Below are 19,979 nucleotides of genomic sequence, written 5' to 3'. Positions count from 1 at the left end.
GCTCTATCAATCAAATTTCTAAATTTACAAAGCAGCTTTACAGAAATTATATTAATTTAATTATATTACAATTTTACTGTGCAAAATAGTGCCAAAGAGATCAACTGCCCATTCAACTCGTCTTGGCTGATCATGTAAATTCGTTACAAGAATATAGTTAAAATTAATTGCACAGTTTTGTAGTCTGCTGTGTTACCATCAATAATTTTGATCAATAAGGAAAATTATTATTATTATTATTATTATTATTATTATTATTAGTAGTAGTAGTAGTAGTAGTAGTGTTATAGTAGTCGCCATCTAGCGGTTAAAAACTGAAGTTTCATTTATAGCCGACTGTAAACCATTAGCAGAAATACAGACAGCGGCCACCAGGGGGCAGCAGCATTAACTCATTACAATTACATTTTAATTTATATAGGCTCTATCAATCAAATTTCTAAATTTACAAAGCAGCTTTACAGAAACAATATTAAATTAAAATGTAAGATATAATAGTATATGTAAGATATAATAGTTTAAGATACAGAACTTATCCGAAATGGGAAAACAGTGACAAAACATCCCAATAAGAATTATAAAAAAAAATCCCATTCTAAAATCCGGAATGATATTTTTTTTATGTGTAGCTGTGTACATGAACGTAATTGCAGCTGTAACCAAAAACAGCAACAACAATTGAAGTTCCCCAGTTATACATATCTTTAATATTTATAACAGAATGACATTTGCATTTTAAACTGTACATGACATTATAAAATAGTATATCGCATACTGGCTACATACAGAACTTGCAACTTTAACCAGTAACCGTAATTGTAATAAAGTAATATAAAGGTAAATATAATAATGACACAGGTCTTCATGGATTTGCTGTTTTGATATAAACAACACAATTCAAAAAGAAACTGTTTCTATCTGTAGATTTCTATACACACTTGAGAAACCAGCAGCCTTGTACATTATATAATAGAAATGGACACATAATTGTAGTCATGTGCTGACGTGACATCACAATATTTCCTTACATTTATTTTTAGCTTATGAGATCACAACAGTGCATATGGAATTCATCTTTAACTATCATTGATTTAGAATAAGACTTTACCATATGTCAGTATGTAAGTTTTAGCACCCCATGTATGTGTGAATTTGCTTGCAAGCTTCGATTCAAGCTTTCAGACAAGTGACTCGGGACTTATAGCTAATGCAACCTGACAAAGTTGCCTACGTAGGCAGCCTAAAAAAAATTTGTTTTACATTGTCAAAATCTATTATGGCATAAATATGTTGATAAATTGCACCAAAATGTAAAGGATACAAAACCAGTCTTGCCCTAAAATAAACATCTTAACAAAACAACAACAAAAACAAAATCATATTTTTTTAGCAAGTGCCTCAACCACTCTGGCCAGAACTGCAGAGTCCAAATACGCCACTAAACCCCCCTTGTTTGCCCACTGCTCAGCCCCCTGACACCCAGCACAGGGGTTATTATAGGTCAGTTCTGCCCTGAGGTCCTTATTGCCGTTCCTGACAGCAGAAAGGCACTGGCTGAGGTCACAGATACCCCCTCCGAAAGCACGTAGTATAGCATGAGGAGCGCACGAGTCCCACTTATATGTGCTGCCCTCTGAGAGCACGTACATATCCACCAAGCCCTGAATCACACACAGGATTTTATACCCCGCCCCTGAGGCGTAGGTCAGCTGGCCATCGCAGAGCGGCGACAAAGTATCTTTCACTTCCTGCTTCTCACTGGAGCTCAAGACCACAGAGAGAGAGTCTGGGTTTTTCCCCGTGGGCCGCTGACATGGTGTGAAGGAGCATATGTTGATATCTTCATACGAAACTCCCCAAAAGTACCGACCCTTCCATCTGAAATAAAAGAAAAAACAGCAATGATGCACAGTGTAAGGGAAGTGAGAGATAAAGCGGCATGCTGAACTGAAAGCTTTTCCCTACCTGTTGTCACTGCAACTCAAGTCTTAAACTCACTGCTCATTAAATGACTCGGTTAGTTCACATCACTACAACAGGAAAAGCAAAACTGACAAGAGATTTCACCTTTAAGCTACATATTATCAAGCACGTTACTTTTTAGGTGCTCGTATTCGTCTAAGAGCTACACAAGAGCCGCTTCACTGTGACCCTCGCTTACACTTATCATTGAGTGGTGAGAGTTTAAAAGCACTAGGAACATCTCGGATGATAAAGTGCCACGGTCTAGTGTGTGTGTATATATAATTTTTTATTATAAAAAAATTTAGCAAATATTGTGTTTGATAATCATACTCTATCAGATAATGAATTGTAGAAAAGAAAAAGAATGCATTTGAATGAATCAAATAAAAGCAGCAGGATTTTACATGATGTTCCTACAGGAGTCTACATGAAAAAAAAGGAAAGAAAATAAAACCAGTTATTTATGAATGTCATTACATGCTTTAGGGATGAATCACACTACACAGTGGAGTCGCTAGTGACGGAGCGTTCAGTGTGCAAACATCGGCCATATCTTACAGGTTAAGTCAGGGGGCCATGAGTGGCAGCTTGGTGGACCTGGGATTCAAACTCACAACCTTCCTATCAGTAAAGATATCCTGTATCCTATTACAGTTTTGCCAACACTGTCACCGTGTGCTGTTTTGAGAATAATGATCAATAACGGCATGGTATGATGTCACCATCACACCACAGATGAATATTTTCAAATATAGCCTTAAGTTTTTTTTATGGAGCTTATTCATCTCTCTGGTTAATTAGCCATTACAATAATCCGACCTAGAGCATGAAACTCATTTTGCATGGTGTAATGACAGTGTTTTCAAACTCTGCATGGTGTAAGAACAGTCTAATGATCTTAGCAGATGAAAGAAAGCTTTCCTAGAAAAGTTAATATGTTAATACAAGATAATATAATGAGTAAAATATTAATCTTGAACTTCTGTATTATATTAATCTTTGTTTCGTGTGTTCTGTAAAGCCGCTTGGAGACACTGTCCATTCTTAAAGGCGCTATACAAATAAAATCGAATTGAATTGAATTAAATATTATAAAAAAGCTTCAAATGAAACACTGGAGTCGATAATCGTGTGGATAACAATGTGGATAATTGTAGCGACATGCTCAGATGTTTCAACCTGTCATGTTAGAATCCACCCCTAGGTGTTGTGTGATGTCACTACCACACCATTAATACCACACCAGACTCAGTGTACATCACTGAATATTCCCAACAATAAGCTTTAATTGGTTAAAGAAAGTCATATTTGTATCCAGTTATACATGACATTTTAAAGCGAGTTATTTCCTGTGCTCTTATAAAATCTTTCCTCGCCACCTTTTCTTTATTCCTTTCTCTAAAAGCTCCTCGTGTAAAATCACGTCTTGTCCTGTTACAGTCCGGTGTGTCCTGAAGACTTTGTTTGGAATAATTGATTGGTCTTAGATTATGTGAATCTTCCATGTTGGAAGTCTTGGTGAAATATGGGACTATAAATCAGAGCAATCCGATTAGTTCATCATGAGGGTCATTATAACAACAGTATAGGAGCTCATATGTTGGAATTCTGCACCTTAAGACACCCAAGTATTGTTTTTATTCTGCAGAACAACATCAGTGTAATGTAAGATGCTCAAGAGGATTTTTTTCTACATTCAAATGTGTAAACCAGTGAGCCATATAACACTCACTTAGAACTTAACTCAATGGACTGAAACTTAAATGCACATAACAAAAAAGTTTACAATATTGAAAATATCATTGTTTTGTGGTATTTTTTGTCAATTTTCTGTCAGATTGTAGTATGGGTATTAAATCTACAACAGCAATCTCTATAATTGTCAAACGTTTAGGCTGCATTCTAATGAGAGATAAAGAAAACTTTAGAAAACTGAAGAAAGAAATGAAGAGAAGAAATGATTCTAACAAAAGTTTTTGTCCGTCATCGTCCTGTCAATCATCGCGTTTCACAGGAGACGCTGCTTGCATCACTCGCCTAAGGTCACGTGACTCCTGCTCTGTGCTGCGACTCGTGCTGAATTTAACAGACGAGAGTCACTTCATAACTGTGAGTCCCAACAGGCCACTTAAAGGGCCAGAACAAATAACCTTACGGAACGGGATAAGAACACGGTCCACCAATTGAATAGCTTGGCTATAGAAGCAGTAACACTGAGACAAACACATTAATCTAACATAATGGTGTATAAATCAGATGATTTGGAGTATAAGCAGTTTCTAGTCTATATCTATCTTCATGTTAATGACACTTATATGTCTGTTTTAACAGTAATAACACAGTGGTGATACTTACTTCTTCCCGGTTGAGTCTTTGCGTGTAAATGGCTGATTGATGACCCCCATCACGGGTTCTCCGGTTGCACGCAGGTAAACACCGATAAGAACGAGTGCACATGGAAGACCGGAAGGGCAGAACTCTTCACCTGTTATCTCCCGCTCCTTCCCTTCAATATACTGACTTGTACCATCTGCACAGGAGGATGAATTAATAAGGGGTTCATAACAAGGATTAAGGCAATAATCTATAATAGACAAAAAATGGTCCCTATCAGGGATGTTTGTTTAACACAAATGTGTTCCTCAGTGCTCACAATATTGACCTTCATAATCTCTTATCAGTAATGATAAAGTGTACGGTAGACTCTTTAATACCTATGGGGTCGATCCAGATGGCCAAGTCCTCGGGTTTCAGAGGGAGCTGCAGCTTTTCGGCAAGTTCGTCTCGTAGTTGCAGATTCTGATGGATGGCTTCGGCGAGAAGTGAAGCGGCCGCTCCGTCTCCGTCCAGCACTTTGGCTAGTAAAGTCGTCGTGTCCTCTTGTTTAGCGCAAACAGTAACGGTCACGCTCTCTCCTTAAAGATGGCAAAAAAAAAAAAAGGTAAACATCATACAGTACATTACCTTATAATTGTGTGGATCAAACACAACGGATTATTCTATTTTATCAATGATCACCTGTTAGGTGTTAGAAATTTGATTCTAAGAAACGACAGGTGTGCAGATGATTTAAGAAACCTGTTAAAACGCCAATTCGAAACTTTTTAATTCCTAATAGACTTTATATCCAAGATGATGCAATTTTGGAAACACTGCATTCTCCTTAATTGCTAGTTGATAGATATATACATAGACAGACAGGTTTCTTCCTCATATAATCTCAGGGAGTTTTTCCATGCCACCATTGCCTCAGGTTTGCTCATTAGGAATAAATGGTCAATTTTATATTTGTGTTATTTAATTTTAAATTAAATTAAAAAAAAGAGAGATAAATTGTAATTAATTTTAAACATCATAATTTTTATTCTATTTATTTATTTATATTAAAATAATCAGCCAATTTCCTGAACACAAATGCACAAAGTTTACTTGGTTTTCACATCGAAATATTGACATTATTGTGTTCTTACTCTCTCCCGCTCTCTATAATGTTTACTCGTGTACTTAAATGTTAATTTCATGATTTCTTTGTAGGCATCTTTGCTTTACAGCATCACTTTATATACAAGTAAGACAAATCACCAAGATTTTTTTTAACTATTCAAATATTATATGAGTTAAACATGTTTTAAATACATTCTTAAAGCCTAAGAAATGGCTGCGTTATGGTTGAACATTTCTCCTCGACTAAAAATGGAGGGAACTTTGGAAACGCCTCTTTAATTGACTGACTGATGTGAACTATTTCACATTACATAAGCAATCTGTTTATTAAGTAACTCTGATTAAATGTCCTCTTTTTTATTTTAGTAAACTTAGTGACTGTACAGAATCAATCGCTCACCGAGTCCATTCTCAAACTTGTTGGATTCTTCCCCATAAATGAAGCCATTCAGCTCTGGAAACTGCCACAGAGAGTTTTGATTAGACAAAGATTAGACAGTGAGAATCCAGATGTGAGTGACAGTGAGAATCCAACACTCACCTGTGCACAGACATCGTGTCGGATCATTTCCTGTATAACAACGTCTGCGAGCGTCTTGAAGTCCTGGACAAACTTTTTGTTCTTGTCGGCTCCGGTTTTCTCCTGCACCAGCAACTCAAATAACGGCGCCTCCTGCCTGCACACCCGCGCCACGTTGGCGGCTTTTTCAGCCACGCTCAGGATAAGACGCAGCAAATTTGCCATCGCTAAAAATAAACAAGTGAAAAGTTCAGAATATTAACATTTTTTTAAAAAGGAACTTATGATTTTCTGTGAGAAAGACTGACAGTCATACATTTCTACACCATCTATTAATAACATGCTTGACATTTTAATCCTTGTGCTGATTGAAAAACTATGTAACTTAGTATCACTCATGTCACCTGATGGTTTAGACAAGTATTCTGTAGTCTAGTCTAGCAGTGAAAAATTTACTGTTGTTGTGTTCAGGACCTTCATTCTAACTCTTTGCGGTCATTTGTTCTTCTCTTACATAATATTTATTTGGTTAATGATATTCTTGGTTATTATTATATCGGCATTATCATCATTACGGCTTTAGTGCTGATTGTACCATTTTTATTCTTTATCTCCAGGAGGATTATAATGAGAAATTCAGGCCAGGCTGTTAAAATACAGGGCATAAAAATATCACACTAACTGGGACAGATAGAAAAGGTTATTAGGGTTTGAATGAATGGTTTATATGACAGACAGACAGACAGACAGACAGATATCTTCTATTTTCTGCACCAAAGTGCTACAAGGAATCCTCTGGACCATCACAGGGCACAATCATGCACACACACTTAATACAGACAATTTAGAGAGACCAATCAACATATTACCTGAAGCCTAGAGAACATGCAAACTTAGCACACAACTAAATTAGGTGGGAAGTGAACCCCAAAGCCTAGAGACATAAAGCAAATGAGCTAACCACTAATCCACCATGTGCCCCACCCTCCAACAAGACACACAACATACATCCAAATGAAGTTATAAACAAAAAACACTCAATTATTCCACTTGCCTTTTCAGATCTTTTGTCAGATAGTTATAATTATTTTATTAATCATCTGTCTTTTTTGTGGCTTTAGTAAGCACCAATGAAACAATGTTTTTTCCAGGGATAAACAGTAGAAACCAGGAGGATACAAACTTTTGTATCCAAAGAGATGAATGACAATTTTGGGCTTTACTTGGACTATATTTTCCTCTCCCCCCTAACACATGGAACATAATCGACATCTGTGTGGTGTTCATACATCCTGTCATAATAACAGTAATTTCTCAATAACAGCCTGTTAATAGTCGTGAAGGGTTTTATTCTTGTTACACCAAAACTGTCCAATGCTAAAATGTTTTAAAATTAAAGACCGGGACATTTTATTTTATCCATTAATAGTTATGTTTATTGCTGTGGCACGTCTACAAAACAAGTTAGTTCCTGTTATCACTTATGCTATGACTACGATAAATAAACTTTTATCTTATTCTTAAAGAAAATGCAAAATCCACTGAAGTGAAGACTTTCCAATGGTGGAAAAGCAGTTTAAATAAAACTAATTACAGAAGTTTTTGTGTGTTCTTGTGAAGCGGATGTCGTACGAGATCCCGTGTATGTTGTTAAGATAGAAATGTCAACATACTGAATGACTGCATTAATGTAAATGTGGGACTTTCAGCTGTTCTTATAGAAAATAAGAACCAATCAATTGAAAAAAAAAAAGCACCATGATATATAAATCAGTAAATCAGTTCTCAGAGCAAAAACATTAAGCGATGGTTTGAGAAACACCGCTTTAAAGGAAAAGGAAATGAGTCAATACAATGGATTTTTTTTCTTTGTGGAAAAAGAAAAAGCTCAGAGTAGCAGAATAAAATGAGGCCTTATGGCACTGTCAATGTCAGTCATTTCTTTATAGTTAAACCCAAAACTTTAAATGAATAACTCTAATTATTGGATATTTATTTACAAATAAAAAATAAACTGAAATGAGGGATTTTTTGGTGAATATTTCTCGAGCCCAGTTGCAGAGGCTGCATCCAAATCCAATGCAAATATAAATAATATAGAGAATATTATTGCACTGTGATGCTGAAGAGCTTCAGCTTTTTAATGTTTTTAACACATTTACTGCATCAACCTAGAAGATTATAAGTAAGTTTAAGACTCTAGAGATCACTAGGATTCGACATACACACATCTGGATGTCAACATCTGTACAAATCCAAGCAGAAACACAGAATAAACAAACAAACAAACAAAACGAATCCAGGAAGCTGGTACTCACCTTTAAATACGAGCAGTTCTATGTGTTCTGGATTAACTTCACTCACTCGAGATGGTCAGTGCGCTCATTCGAGGTTTGTTATCGACACAAGGCAGGAAAGGCGATAAGAGCAAGACCACTTCCTTTATCAAAACCTCCATCTGACTGAACACACGCCTGTCGCTGCTGTAAAACTGAGGTCTTCAGGGCACTACGCATGCGCGGGGATCTGACGCATGCGCACTGCGTGGAGAGGCTGCAGAACCGTTTCAGCGGCCTTTCTGATTCTCTGACGTTTTCTGACGTTTCAGCTCGGTCACGATGCTAATGCTGTTGCTAGGCAACTTCTAAAAGAAACCTTTTGTTAAATTAATAATGTTCCTGCTTGTCGCTGCCTCAAAAATATCGCATCTTTATTCATCCCTTATTTACTGATAGATAGATAGATAGATAGATAGATAGATAGATAGATAGATAGATAGATAGATAGATAGATAGATAGATGAAGAAGACTACAGAGGAATGTAATATAATATACACAAAAACTATACCATGTGCAAGAATGATTAATTATAGTGTAAACAGTTTTGTGTATGTTTGTGAGGTAGAACTATGCAGACTCTCTCTCAACTATGCAGACTCTCTCTATCCTCCTTTAGTAGCTGCCTTATGGTAGAAATTAAGGGAATGTCTATTATGGAATAAAAAACTTTCATTTAGAAAGTAAAACTTTCTAAAGAAGAAGCAGAAATGAAGCATGGGTAACCTCAAATATGTCTATCAATAGCCTGGTTCTCACAAGACACAGGAAACTGAAAACAATGAGGTGCTACGAGTCTGAACAGTTCTGCAGAAATGGTAGCATAATTAAACATTATGAAAATGAAAATGCATGGAGAGTGCATTCAAATGCATTTACTTTGAACGGATACATGTTTGTTTTGAGGAAATGAATGAATTGCACACCGAGTCATTTTTATTGACTGTAGTTTTGAGATTACTGTTGTTATGCCTGCTGACTAATTTGTGAAGTCCTGACAAGCAGCGCAACTTCTGCATCAATGACATTTCATGGTATCTATTTCTCCAAACCTCATTTTGCTGTTAGTGCTCACCACATTTTAGCCTTTCAAGGATGAAAAAAAATCAATATGGATTCACACACTCAACTCCATCTCTGTATAGTCATCCTATTCACAGGGAGTGGTGCTGCAACAGGGAAAGACGTTTTATACTCTGAGCAAAAACACTGTCAAAAAGGTAATTATATTAGTAATAATACAAAATGTGATTGACAATTTTTAATTGGTTATGACAGCTATATTAATGAAATGTGCACTGGAGGACTGTATAAAATAATTCTAACACCCTTTTCTTTTTGGTATGCTTCAGAACTATGTCTTCAGACCTCGAGAAAGCAATGATAACCATCGTAAAGATCTTCCACAAATACTCCGGACACAAGTGTAAGCTGAAAAAAGCCGACCTTAAGGATCTCATTAACAACGAGATGACCCAGTTTATCATGGTGAGTGTTTGAGATCAGTCTTGTGACATTGTTATGAATCAATGCAATGGGTGTGAAAGGAGTCACTCACCTTTAATTCAAATCAGTGGGATTTTTCATTTTCATTACATTTGTGGTTTATGGACCACATTTTTACTATCAAATTATGCAAACAAAGTATGAGGCAGATCTATGCTGAGCTTTCTCAAGCACAATGACACACCCAAAATATTAAAAAAGGGACATAATCACTGTCACTATTCTTTAAACCAAAATAGGTTTTATTTAATGTACAGTGAAGGGGAGCACAAACAGGATAATATTGCAATACAGGTTAATTTTATCACACAAACTATTCAATTTAAATCACACTAATCGATGCATGTTTAATGTGGCCTATTCGAGATGATTGGAATTAGGAATTTGAGTCCAAACATTTGCAGACCCTCTTTTTTCGATAATGAAAAGCAAATGAAAAAGAGACGTTTGTTCATTAACACAAGTAACACAAAGTGTATTTAGTATAAGTGTAAAAATTGACTTATTTCACTTTCAGATTGGATGCTGTTAATCAGTTAAGTCCTATAGTTCAGTGACTCAGATCATTATGTGGAATTGATCATTATGTGGAATTGAGCTTTCATGAATTTCATTTTAAACCCATTGGGGAAAAATGTCAGACACCAGACACCCCTGTAAATGCTAAGGAAAGATCTCCTTACAGAAAGCTTCACCATAACAATGACTTCTATTTTTCTTTTATAGAGCAACATTTTTCAATTCATATATATTCACACACCAAATAGATACCAAAGTTTTAAAATGCTTGATAATACTGACATCAGATACATCATTATTGTAATAATGAATGCGCCTATTTCTATGTCCCCCCAGAAAATTCAGGACAAGGATACCCTTGACTTCCTTTTTTCTGATCTGGATCAGAACGGAGATCGAGAGATCGACTTCCAAGAGTTCATTCCTCTTATTGCCATGGTGACATCAGCGTGCCATGATCTGTTTATGGAAGATCATTAACACACTCGACTCACTAACTCAGTTAACTACAGATAATCACCAATAATAAACTCTGCTTTATGTGAAGTTTTGATTTTTATTGAAAGAATCCTGCATTTGGTTCTGTTGTATTTATTTCATGATGTATTAAGAGCAAGCCATCACTGGACACCCCACTGATGTAACAGAAGTGCCAAACCATTTTTTCCCACCGGTCGTTGATATGCAGATTTGTTGGAGTTATAAATATTAAAGCTTAAATTTGGATTGAATTAAATGGTTTTTGGCTTGATTAGCCATCTTGTTCTGAAAACATACAAAAAAAATTTAAATAAATAAATACTCATTCAAGTAAATACTTGCTGATGCATGAACTGATTTATGCAATTCATTTCATGCTAGCTGATGATGTAAAGGACCGACCCTTGAGATGAGCAATAGGCCACAAGTAAGGGAAAGGAAAAAAGGGTGTGTTGTAACTAAGCTGCGTCTGCCTTTCTTAAATGACTTTCCAGGAATGTCAGGATGCGTGGCCACGAGTCTTCCTGAGCGGCTGCGTGTTGCTCCAGAGTTCCTCCCCATTGAATCACAGCTGAATAACATGCAAATGATAAAATGAGCTAATTGTACAGCAGGGATGTAATTAAAGAATTAAAGCACACTGACTTTGAGTGTGTTGAGTGGCACAGGTGGAGCTGCGGGAAGTGGGTGTGTGTGGTGGCTCGATCAGGTGACCAGCTCCAGGGTACCACACCCGAGTGAACAGGTGAGATTTACCTGCGGTGCGAAGCCGTCTTTCAATTTGCCGATCAGATAAAACGGTTTGAAACAAGCATGTGAGTCACGACTGAATAGTTATTTCCAGCTACACCTGTCTGACCTGTTCTTTTTGTGTTTGTGCAGAATCTTTTAGACATATTTGCCCAGATATGTTACATTATTCAGATTTTCTCTGTACACTTAAGGAAAGACATCTAACTTTAATGAATCAGACACGAGGACTCTGAGATCCTGGGTACTTTTAAATTGTTATTTAAAAAAAAAAGTTTCAACTGAATATAGAAACAGTGAAGCGATTTTCTGTAGAAAAGGAACATGCCAGGACAAATGATGGTTTCTCAACTCACCTCAGAGCTGAACAGGATTTAATTTCTCAGTAAAACTCTCAGTAACATTAACAGATATGCAACGCCAAGATTATTGGCCAACATCTGATATCAGCTATAATAGAAATGTGTGAAAACGTATACAATGAAAAGGATTCTGTATGAGGGTAAAAAGGCACAGTATCATCATACCAATTAAAAATATATCAGCAATTATCAGGGTTCAAGCACTTTGCGTGCCTTCATACAAAAATGTTATGTGTAAGTTATCAAGCATGCAAGTGCTTAATTTGGAGCTGGAACAAGACAAGGATACTTACAGAGTTTTGTAAAGGTACTCATGTGCTTGTAACACACACTTCAAAATGGCCGACACAATGAAATTGGATGTCTTTGTCCTGTCTCATGCTTTACTGAACCTAAATGTAGCAGTTCCATGCTTTTAGGACAAATGATACAGAATTTATTAGCAAATGTACAGAAAGCAAGCAAGAAAGAAAGTTTCTGAAAGAATTTAGCTTTCATTTTACTTCCAAAATGAACTTTCTGTAACACTTAGGCTCCTTCACTAAATACTTGTGTATAACAACCATGATTGAGGAGGCATTAGTAGTTACAGAATGATGCCACCTACTGGTCATGAGATATAAAAAATGCTACATTTGTTAATTATGATAATTTCATTGGTTTGGTGAATTGGTTAATGTTAATCCTGTCTGTAGTGTGATAGTGTCATGACAAACAGACAGACAGACAGACAGACAGATAGATAGATAGATAGATAGATAGATAGATAGATAGATAGATAGATAGATAGATAGATAGATAGATAGATAGATAGATCCTGGGTATAAATCTTACATTTATCTCTCAAATCTATGAAGTTATCACAGTTTAGAAGATGACTTATAAATCATTCTGTGGGCGTCTACGTTTAAGTCTCCCTCACCTCGTCTGCGTTCTCTACAGATGGACAGCACAAGTCGTCCTCTCCGATGATGAAGAGCAGAGGGCAGCGCACCTTCTCAACCTGTTGACACAGTGTTTCAGCTCATGCATGGGTCATAGTGTTACCATAGCAACATAATCAATTTACATCAGAACCGGTACATTTGTGGCCAAAAAGTCAGATTTTAACATAAAAGCTACATGCAGAGAGTAAAGGGAATGGAAAAGCCTGTAACTCTGTATTAATAATAAACAGAACCATAAAGGGATAGTTTAGATCAAAATAAAAAAATGTCTGTGATGTCCCTTTTACTGCAAATAATAATGCAAACTACTGTAAGCACAATTACGTAATTGCAGCTTGAGCAATTAATAGAACATAAATATAACAGATATTATTAATATAATTAATACAAATAGAATTTACAATAAAGTTTAAAACAGATAATGGACATTGAGAAAAATAATAATAAAGTGAAATAAAAATAAAATCATTTCATCCAGTTCACCTTTGATTATTTACCTGAATAATGTTTTCAGGTGGAACCTTACAAGGTAAAGAGAAGTCCCTGAAACTCACGTAGCCTTGATCGTTAATGTACCATTGTTTTTGCTCTCTGGAAAGATGTTAGATGTTAATAAATAAATAAATAAATAAATAAATAAATGGTTAATATGGCACACATAAAAATTGTGATGCATGAATAGTATAATAAAATGTCTCCCCCTGCTGGTGTGGTGTAGTCTCAATCTATCTGTCAGGTTTGGACACAGCTTGGTTTGACTATAGTTTCTGTTTATTTGCACTTTCTATGGCTGAAAAAAGATGACACAACACTAAACACTGCATAGCTGAGATATTAGGGACTACTGTTGGGTCATCATTTCCGAAGATGAAAGTCCTAAATGCATTTGCAAACATTTTATTTATTCTAATAAAAATAACAAAGTAATCTGCTATAATATTTATTCTAATAAAAATGACAGAATGATGTGTGCTGACATGAATGTTCTAGAAAAATAATCGACTTAAGCTGACATAACCCTCTTGTCTTATGCTACAGGAATTTTCTAACACTACCGATTCTTCTACTCTATTTGTGAACTGATGCTTTTAACGTGGCATAAAATCTTCAAGAAAGACGTTTGTTCCTCTTGTACTTTACATTATACAGTTCTCTGGGAGTTTTTTTGTGGACATTGTGACAAAAATGCTTAATTTTGCAGCATTTTTCACCCAAAATTTGCCATTTTTGTGCTTTTTTTGTTATTCTAAAAAAATTTTTTTTTTGAAATTGCAAGCACAGGATTCTTCTTTTAAACACATATGTAATTACCTTCTGTGATAGCTGTACAAATGTTTCACACATTCTGGCCTAAATCCGCAGAAAGTCTTCAGTAATTTGGAAAAAATAAATAAATAAATAAAAAATCGCAAACTCAGAATATAATGAAGTTTGCTTGATTTTGTGTTAATTTCTGTAAAACCGGGATTTCCTGGAGTGATTTGACTGAGTACAGCAGCTACTGTATAAACAGCCTGTCTAACCCTCTTTCCTCATGCTCAGATACATAGAGGGTGTGTACTATAAAATATCACACTGGAACAGTTACTTACTCATCAATATTCTCTCCGTCTTCACCAAATATCTTGTTCATGCTGCAGAACGGCCCATTGATGCAAACCACGCACCTCGGCTGGACAGGTTACGAGTGGAATCCAAATTTATATATACACATACTGTATATCAGAAGCTGCTTAGTGAATTTCGTGGTTTACTCAGTTTTGTGTAGAAGCTAGTTGATGCTGTCTCCAAGTGTTTACATGTGCAATAAAATGGTTGTTATTGTACTGTAACATATGAACGCCATTACATTAGTATTAGTGTTATTTTTAATGTTATCGGTTGCTTAGCTTCACTGTTTCTTACGTTAACTGGCAAGGATGTGGCAATCCGCAGAGCTATAGAGACCCCAAAGGAAATCCCGATGATTGCAATCCGATCCTCACACACCTGGGGGTGATCACACAGAACCTGCCATGCTGCCTAGGGAAAGGGGACCAACACACACACTCACATACATCAGAGGAAGTTTATTCCAAGAGCCAGGTCAGGGAAAGAGTGTTAATCCATGACTTTCTAGCACCCTTAGGGATTGTAATTACAAACAAGCAGTGCTAGAGCTTTTAAGGGAGCATTGTGCAGAGTAGGATGTGATAAGCTGAAGTAAACCAGACTTAACATAAGAATGAACTGATCCATCGCCAGTGTAGGATCTGGAGATAGAAATAAACACTTAATGTTATTGATGATGTGAGGCGAGGCGATGCAAGGAGAGAAGTACCGTCGGTCTCCCATGGTTACCACAAGGTAGCGTGACAGATCTGAGAGTTATCACAAGGTCTTAACAAAGAGATTAGTCTTCAGGGATGTACTGTACAGCAGCTAAGGATCTCATCATGCAATCCAATGACTTTGTGAGAGCCATGCAGAAACCAGAGAGTCAGAGTGATGAATGATAAAAGATGGGTTTAGTGTCAATCCCTATAAGAGTGGCATGGGTGGCAAATCCAGGGTGATAACATGATATTACGCAAAGATTTTTTTCCTTCATCCTGCAGAAGATCACAGTTGTTTAAATTACTACCTTGTTCATATTATGGCAAATAGTATCAAGTCAAGTCAAGAAGCTTTTATTGTCATTTCAACCATACATAGATGTTGCAGTACACAGTGAAATGAGACAACGTTTCTCCTGGACCAGTGTGCTAAATACAACAAAGACAGAGCTAAAGACTTAAGTAAGTAGTCCTAGCCACATAAAGTGCATCTGTGCAACCTGGTGAACACAGGGCAGGACGAGACAAACAAGACAGACAAGACAGTGCAGGACAAAAGACAGTGCAAACAAACAAGACATTACAGAAAAAACAATAAACAATAACAGAGCAAATCAATGTTAATTGATTGTACTGTATGTACAATCAATATTACGTGTGCAGAAATACTGGAATGAAAACTTTAGTATTCTAGCAGCAGTTACATAAGGCATTGTAATGTATTGTGCAAAACAGCAATCACCTGAAATGTGAAAGACGTATCAAGTATGGCAGTGATAATATAGTGAGGATGGGTAGGCAATATTAACAACGGGAGTGGGTGGAGTTATTGAAACTTTCTGTAGACGTGGGAACAAGTGGTTTGAATTCCGTTGGAAGGGGCAATAATGGGTGCACACATATCTCTTTGGAAGCTTACCTTGAAGTAAGAGTCTCCAACGTTGATATGTTTTGGGGGTCCGGGAATATCTTTGTGATCAAAGTAGAATAAAGCCGTGGAGGCCAGACCATGTGAGGCAAGCAGAGCAGCTCGGTACTTCACCAGACCTCAAGCCAAACCAAACAGATCTATAACTGCAGGAAACGGACCTGGACCTTTAAAAAATTTTGAGACGTTCTTCTCCGAGGAAACCTCACACAACATTGTATTCAGTACGGTATACTTATTATACTGATCAGAGAGTCGTTTCTGCTTTTTATAGTAAGATCTAGAAGTCTAGAGCTGTGTCCCTAATTATGTACTAAACACTGTGCACTTTCACTGTGCACTCTGTTATAGTGTATACATTTTAGAAGGGTGGTATCATCTCAAATGGAACACTTACTGGAAATATAAGATGTTTCCCAGTTGATGGCAAATTACCTTGCTAATCTAAAATAAATTTTTTAGATTGTGCCGTCAGCCATCTTGATTTTTATTTTCTTCCATCTGGTATCAGCACCCGGTAGCCCTGCCTCATGTATTCGGTTCAGGATGCACCTTTGACATCTCAATTGTTTCATAACCTATTCTCTACATTGGGAAACAGATAGGATGTTTTTACCATTCACTTCTTAAATCCAACAAAATGTGCCCTATGGAAAGCCGAGCCCCCAGAAAAATGTGGCCTTCCAGCACAGACACATCCACTGTGTATGGAGTCTCAACATCTTTCTTTCTAAACCTTAAAGAACAGAACAGAAAATGGATAATCTAATGTTTCTTAGTTTCATTTAATAAATTACAGGAAATCTATACAGAGCTCTTGGTAACAAGTAACTAAAAGTCAGCGGTCAAGCAATGACCTACAACCAGATCTGTTTAACCATTACTGAATTTCAGATGTAACAGAGATGTCCAAAGATTGTGCTTTAAAAAAAAAAAAAAAAAACAGCATGTGGTTCTTTAAACTCTCTTAAGGATACAACAACCTGTATTATTATCTTGTCTTCATGCTTCATTATAAACAGAACTAACCACAGATAATTGTTCTCCTACCTTATACAGTACCTTGTTTTTCAACAGTTACATGCTGAAGACTCCAAAACAGGCCCATTGGTTTACAGCCGACATACGTACCACCGACAGAGGAATGTTTTGTCACTGTTACAGATGTAAAGTTAGTTTACGTTACAATTACATTTTCCTTACCTTTTTACCTTCTAATAGAAAGAAATGACATTATTTTAACTATTATTACTTGCGGTCTATGACTCCATCCTCGTCGGTGTGAAAATGAGCAACGGACTGCCACAATTATCCATCATCGCAGGTCATCTGAGCTCTCATTGTCACTGGGGAGTTTTGTGGCAGATAATGAGCCTCTATAGTGATCAGCTCATCAATTATCCCACGTGAAGGTGTTGCTCTTAATAATGGAGCTGGTCTGCATGTTGTTGTCCATCTCACTGGACTTGCACAGAGCGGAGAGCGGATTGAAATAGTACACAAGGCATTAAGAAATTACGTGTTAGACGCAGGTTTATAGCTGGCGTAGAGATTTATCTTGGATGTTGCCTTCTATAATAATTATAGAATAAAGTTTAAGTGTTAAGGATGTACAAAGTTAAAGTGTTTATAAAAGCTGAAAATGTGAACTTTGGAAGGTCTATAGGACACAGAAGAAAGGGGAAAAAGTCCACATTGTTTCTTTGAGAGTCCTGGAAGATGGCTTCAGTCATAGCGAATTCTCTCTGAAATGCTCAACACCTTTAGATACTCAAAAATCAACCAAATATTCAAAATCAAACATAAATCAAATGTTAACTAACTCAAAAGTTTAATTATAATCACACACCCTTATACGACCTCCCATGAATTAGTCTAATTTCTGGCATTTCTGTACGAAAGAACAAATTTTCCACTGTGTAATTACATGGGGGGGGCACGGTGGCTTAGTGGGTAGCACGTTCGCCTCACACCTCCAGGGTTAGCGGTTCGATTCCCGCCTCCGCCTTGTGTGTGCGCAGTTTGCATGTTCTCCCCGTGCCTCGGGGGTTTCCTCCGGGTACTCCGGTTTCCTCCCCCGGTCCAAAGACATGCATGGTAGGTTGATTGGCATCTCTGGAAAATTGTCCGTAGTGTGTGAGTGTGTGAGTGAATGAGAGTGTTTGTGTGCCCTGTGATGGGTTGGCACGGTCCAGGGTGTATCCTGCCTCGATGCCCGATGACACCTGAGATAGGCACAGGCTCCCCGTGACCCAAGAAGTTCGGATAAGCGGTAGAAGATGAGATGAGTGAGTGAGAGTGAGTAATTACATGGACTTGGACACCTGTTATAATGACTTAATAATTAATTAGAAATGATTTTGCCTTGATAACTCATTAACTCAAGAGATCTGTTTAATTAAGTAATTGAGATTTGATACTAAGTCAATATAATAATAAATTACTCAAGATATCAGTAAAATAAAAAATTCAGTCAAATTATTGCTGCTTAAAATGAACGATGTTTTGACTCTCAGTGTAAGCAATAAACCTGAAATCATCCTGTGTGTTTAACGTTTTACTGCTGAATGTCACGTGAGTTCATAAAAACGTGTAAAAAACCTGAACAGCTGAATAGCTTTTCGAGATAAGAGTTTTATTACAGACGGATATTAACAGTGAAAGACTATCTAACTAAACATCTTATTAGAATAAATCAGCAAAATGTCCTTAATGAATTTTTTTTAACAATAAAATACAATTTATAACATTTAAAGAAAAAAAACCTTTATAACAGGTGTATCAAATAAATAAATAAATAAATAAATAGATAAATAAATAAACCAACAAATAAATAAATAAATGAATAAATAAATACTGATGTCACAGCTCTTACCTTGTAAAGCCTTTTTAAATGCGCAAGGAAAAATAATTTGTTTCTGGAACAATTCTGAGAAAGAACAAACACACACTGACATCATCATCATCATCATCATCATCTGATTGTCACACACTGATTTGCTCTCAACAGAATAACGCCTTTGTTTTCCCACAGGGTTGAAACTTGGGTCGAATTACCTTTAAAACTTGACTGATGACGTAGAACGTTAGAAAAACGCTGTTATAAAAGTGCTGGGTGTGGTATTGACACTGACAGGCTTAGCCTGTGTGGTACCACAGCACCACAACCTAATGATGATGATCAAGATCCTTCATTGTAGTTATTTTATTTTATTATTTTAACTATTCTATACTTTATGCAATTCACGTTTCTTCTGATATCTTTTTGTATTTTTGGCTTTTCCAGTCAGGGCTTGCCACAGCGAATCATCTGTTTCCACCTAGCTCCATCCTCTGCATCCTGTATACTCTCACACCAATTAACCTCATGTCCTCATTTAACACATCCATATAATCTCCTCTTTGACCTCTTACCTGGCAGCTCCATCTCCAACATCCTTCTACCAATATAACCATCTCCCTTCTCTGTACATGTCCAAACCATCTAAAAAGAACCTCAACATCCTCATCTCTGCAACCTCCATCTCTGCCTCATGTCTTTTCCTCCCTGCTGCAGTCTCTAACACAACATCGCTGCTCTCACTACTGTCTTCTACACCTTTCCTTTGATTCTGTTACTGATCCTGTTTTTTCTGATATACTGACACTAATACATTATGTCCAAGATGCCTTTAAAAAATCACTTTGACCACTTCATCTTGTATTGAAAACGTACTCTTTACTACTTAGTGTTTTATTACATTTTTGTTTACCTTGTTAATTATTAAAACCATTGATATAAGATCAAATGACACTGACATAGGATTATATTATCTTTTAGACCCTCAGCTGGATGTCCAACTTGTGTCAGTGATTGAAAATGAAGGCTTCAAGGTCTTTAATCTTTTGGACCCTATATAGATCATC

The 19,979-nt window shown here is 36.6% G+C and overlaps 3 protein-coding genes across 3 annotated transcripts; 1 reads left to right on the top strand and 2 right to left on the bottom strand.

Moving 5' to 3' along the window:
- Positions 1 to 678: 678 nt before the first annotated feature.
- inpp1 (inositol polyphosphate-1-phosphatase) lies at positions 679 to 8,457 on the bottom strand. The gene is made up of 6 exons (XM_027167843.2): positions 8,248 to 8,457; positions 5,951 to 6,156; positions 5,810 to 5,870; positions 4,680 to 4,880; positions 4,321 to 4,495; positions 679 to 1,878 (listed from the first exon to the last, which is right to left on the bottom strand). Exons 2-6 carry the CDS (start codon positions 6,152 to 6,154, stop codon positions 1,377 to 1,379), a joined length of 1,143 nt encoding a protein of 380 aa, XP_027023644.1. The 5' UTR covers positions 6,155 to 6,156; positions 8,248 to 8,457; the 3' UTR covers positions 679 to 1,376.
- Positions 8,458 to 8,778: 321 nt separating this feature from the next.
- Positions 8,779 to 11,294, top strand: LOC113656548 (protein S100-B-like). The gene is made up of 3 exons (XM_027167844.2): positions 8,779 to 9,486; positions 9,619 to 9,754; positions 10,628 to 11,294. Exons 2-3 carry the CDS (start codon positions 9,623 to 9,625, stop codon positions 10,769 to 10,771), a joined length of 276 nt encoding a protein of 91 aa, XP_027023645.1. The 5' UTR covers positions 8,779 to 9,486; positions 9,619 to 9,622; the 3' UTR covers positions 10,772 to 11,294.
- LOC113656460 (acyl-coenzyme A amino acid N-acyltransferase 2-like) lies at positions 11,164 to 19,042 on the bottom strand. Its single transcript, XM_027167739.2, is given in 12 exon segments — positions 11,164 to 11,342; positions 11,417 to 11,554; positions 12,808 to 12,886; positions 13,328 to 13,421; positions 14,423 to 14,502; positions 14,736 to 14,852; positions 16,065 to 16,240; positions 16,697 to 16,809; positions 16,958 to 16,994; positions 17,136 to 17,228; positions 17,330 to 17,533; positions 18,949 to 19,042. Coding segments are annotated over 12 exon segments (1,338 nt in total). The 3' UTR covers positions 11,164 to 11,229.
- Between the last annotated feature and the right edge of the window lie 937 nt (positions 19,043 to 19,979).

The sequence above is a fragment of the Tachysurus fulvidraco genome, chromosome 2 (assembly GCF_022655615.1).
Source record: "Tachysurus fulvidraco isolate hzauxx_2018 chromosome 2, HZAU_PFXX_2.0, whole genome shotgun sequence".
In the NCBI taxonomy this organism is placed as follows: Eukaryota; Metazoa; Chordata; class Actinopteri; order Siluriformes; family Bagridae; genus Tachysurus; species Tachysurus fulvidraco.
Note: the sequence above shows the minus strand (reverse complement) of the source record. Positions and strands in the feature narration are given on the sequence as shown.

What these genes read in the sequence shown, in the direction of transcription:
- inpp1 (XM_027167843.2), bottom strand. Translation starts at nt 6,154, where the DNA reads ATGGCAAATTTGCTGCGTCTTATCCTGAGCGTGGCTGAAAAAGCCGCC. An exon ending in CAAGTTTGAGAATGGACTCG is followed by an intron (nt 4,881 to 5,809) that starts GTGAGCGATTGA and finishes GCCATCTTTAAG; the next exon opens with GAGAGAGCGTGACCGTTACT. An exon ending in AAAGACTCAACCGGGAAGAA is followed by an intron (nt 1,879 to 4,320) that starts GTAAGTATCACC and finishes CTTTTATTTCAG; the next exon opens with ATGGAAGGGTCGGTACTTTT.
- LOC113656548 (XM_027167844.2), top strand. Translation starts at nt 9,623, where the DNA reads ATGTCTTCAGACCTCGAGAAAGCAATGATAACCATCGTAAAGATCTTC. An exon ending in AGATGACCCAGTTTATCATG is followed by an intron (nt 9,755 to 10,627) that starts GTGAGTGTTTGA and finishes ATGTCCCCCCAG; the next exon opens with AAAATTCAGGACAAGGATAC.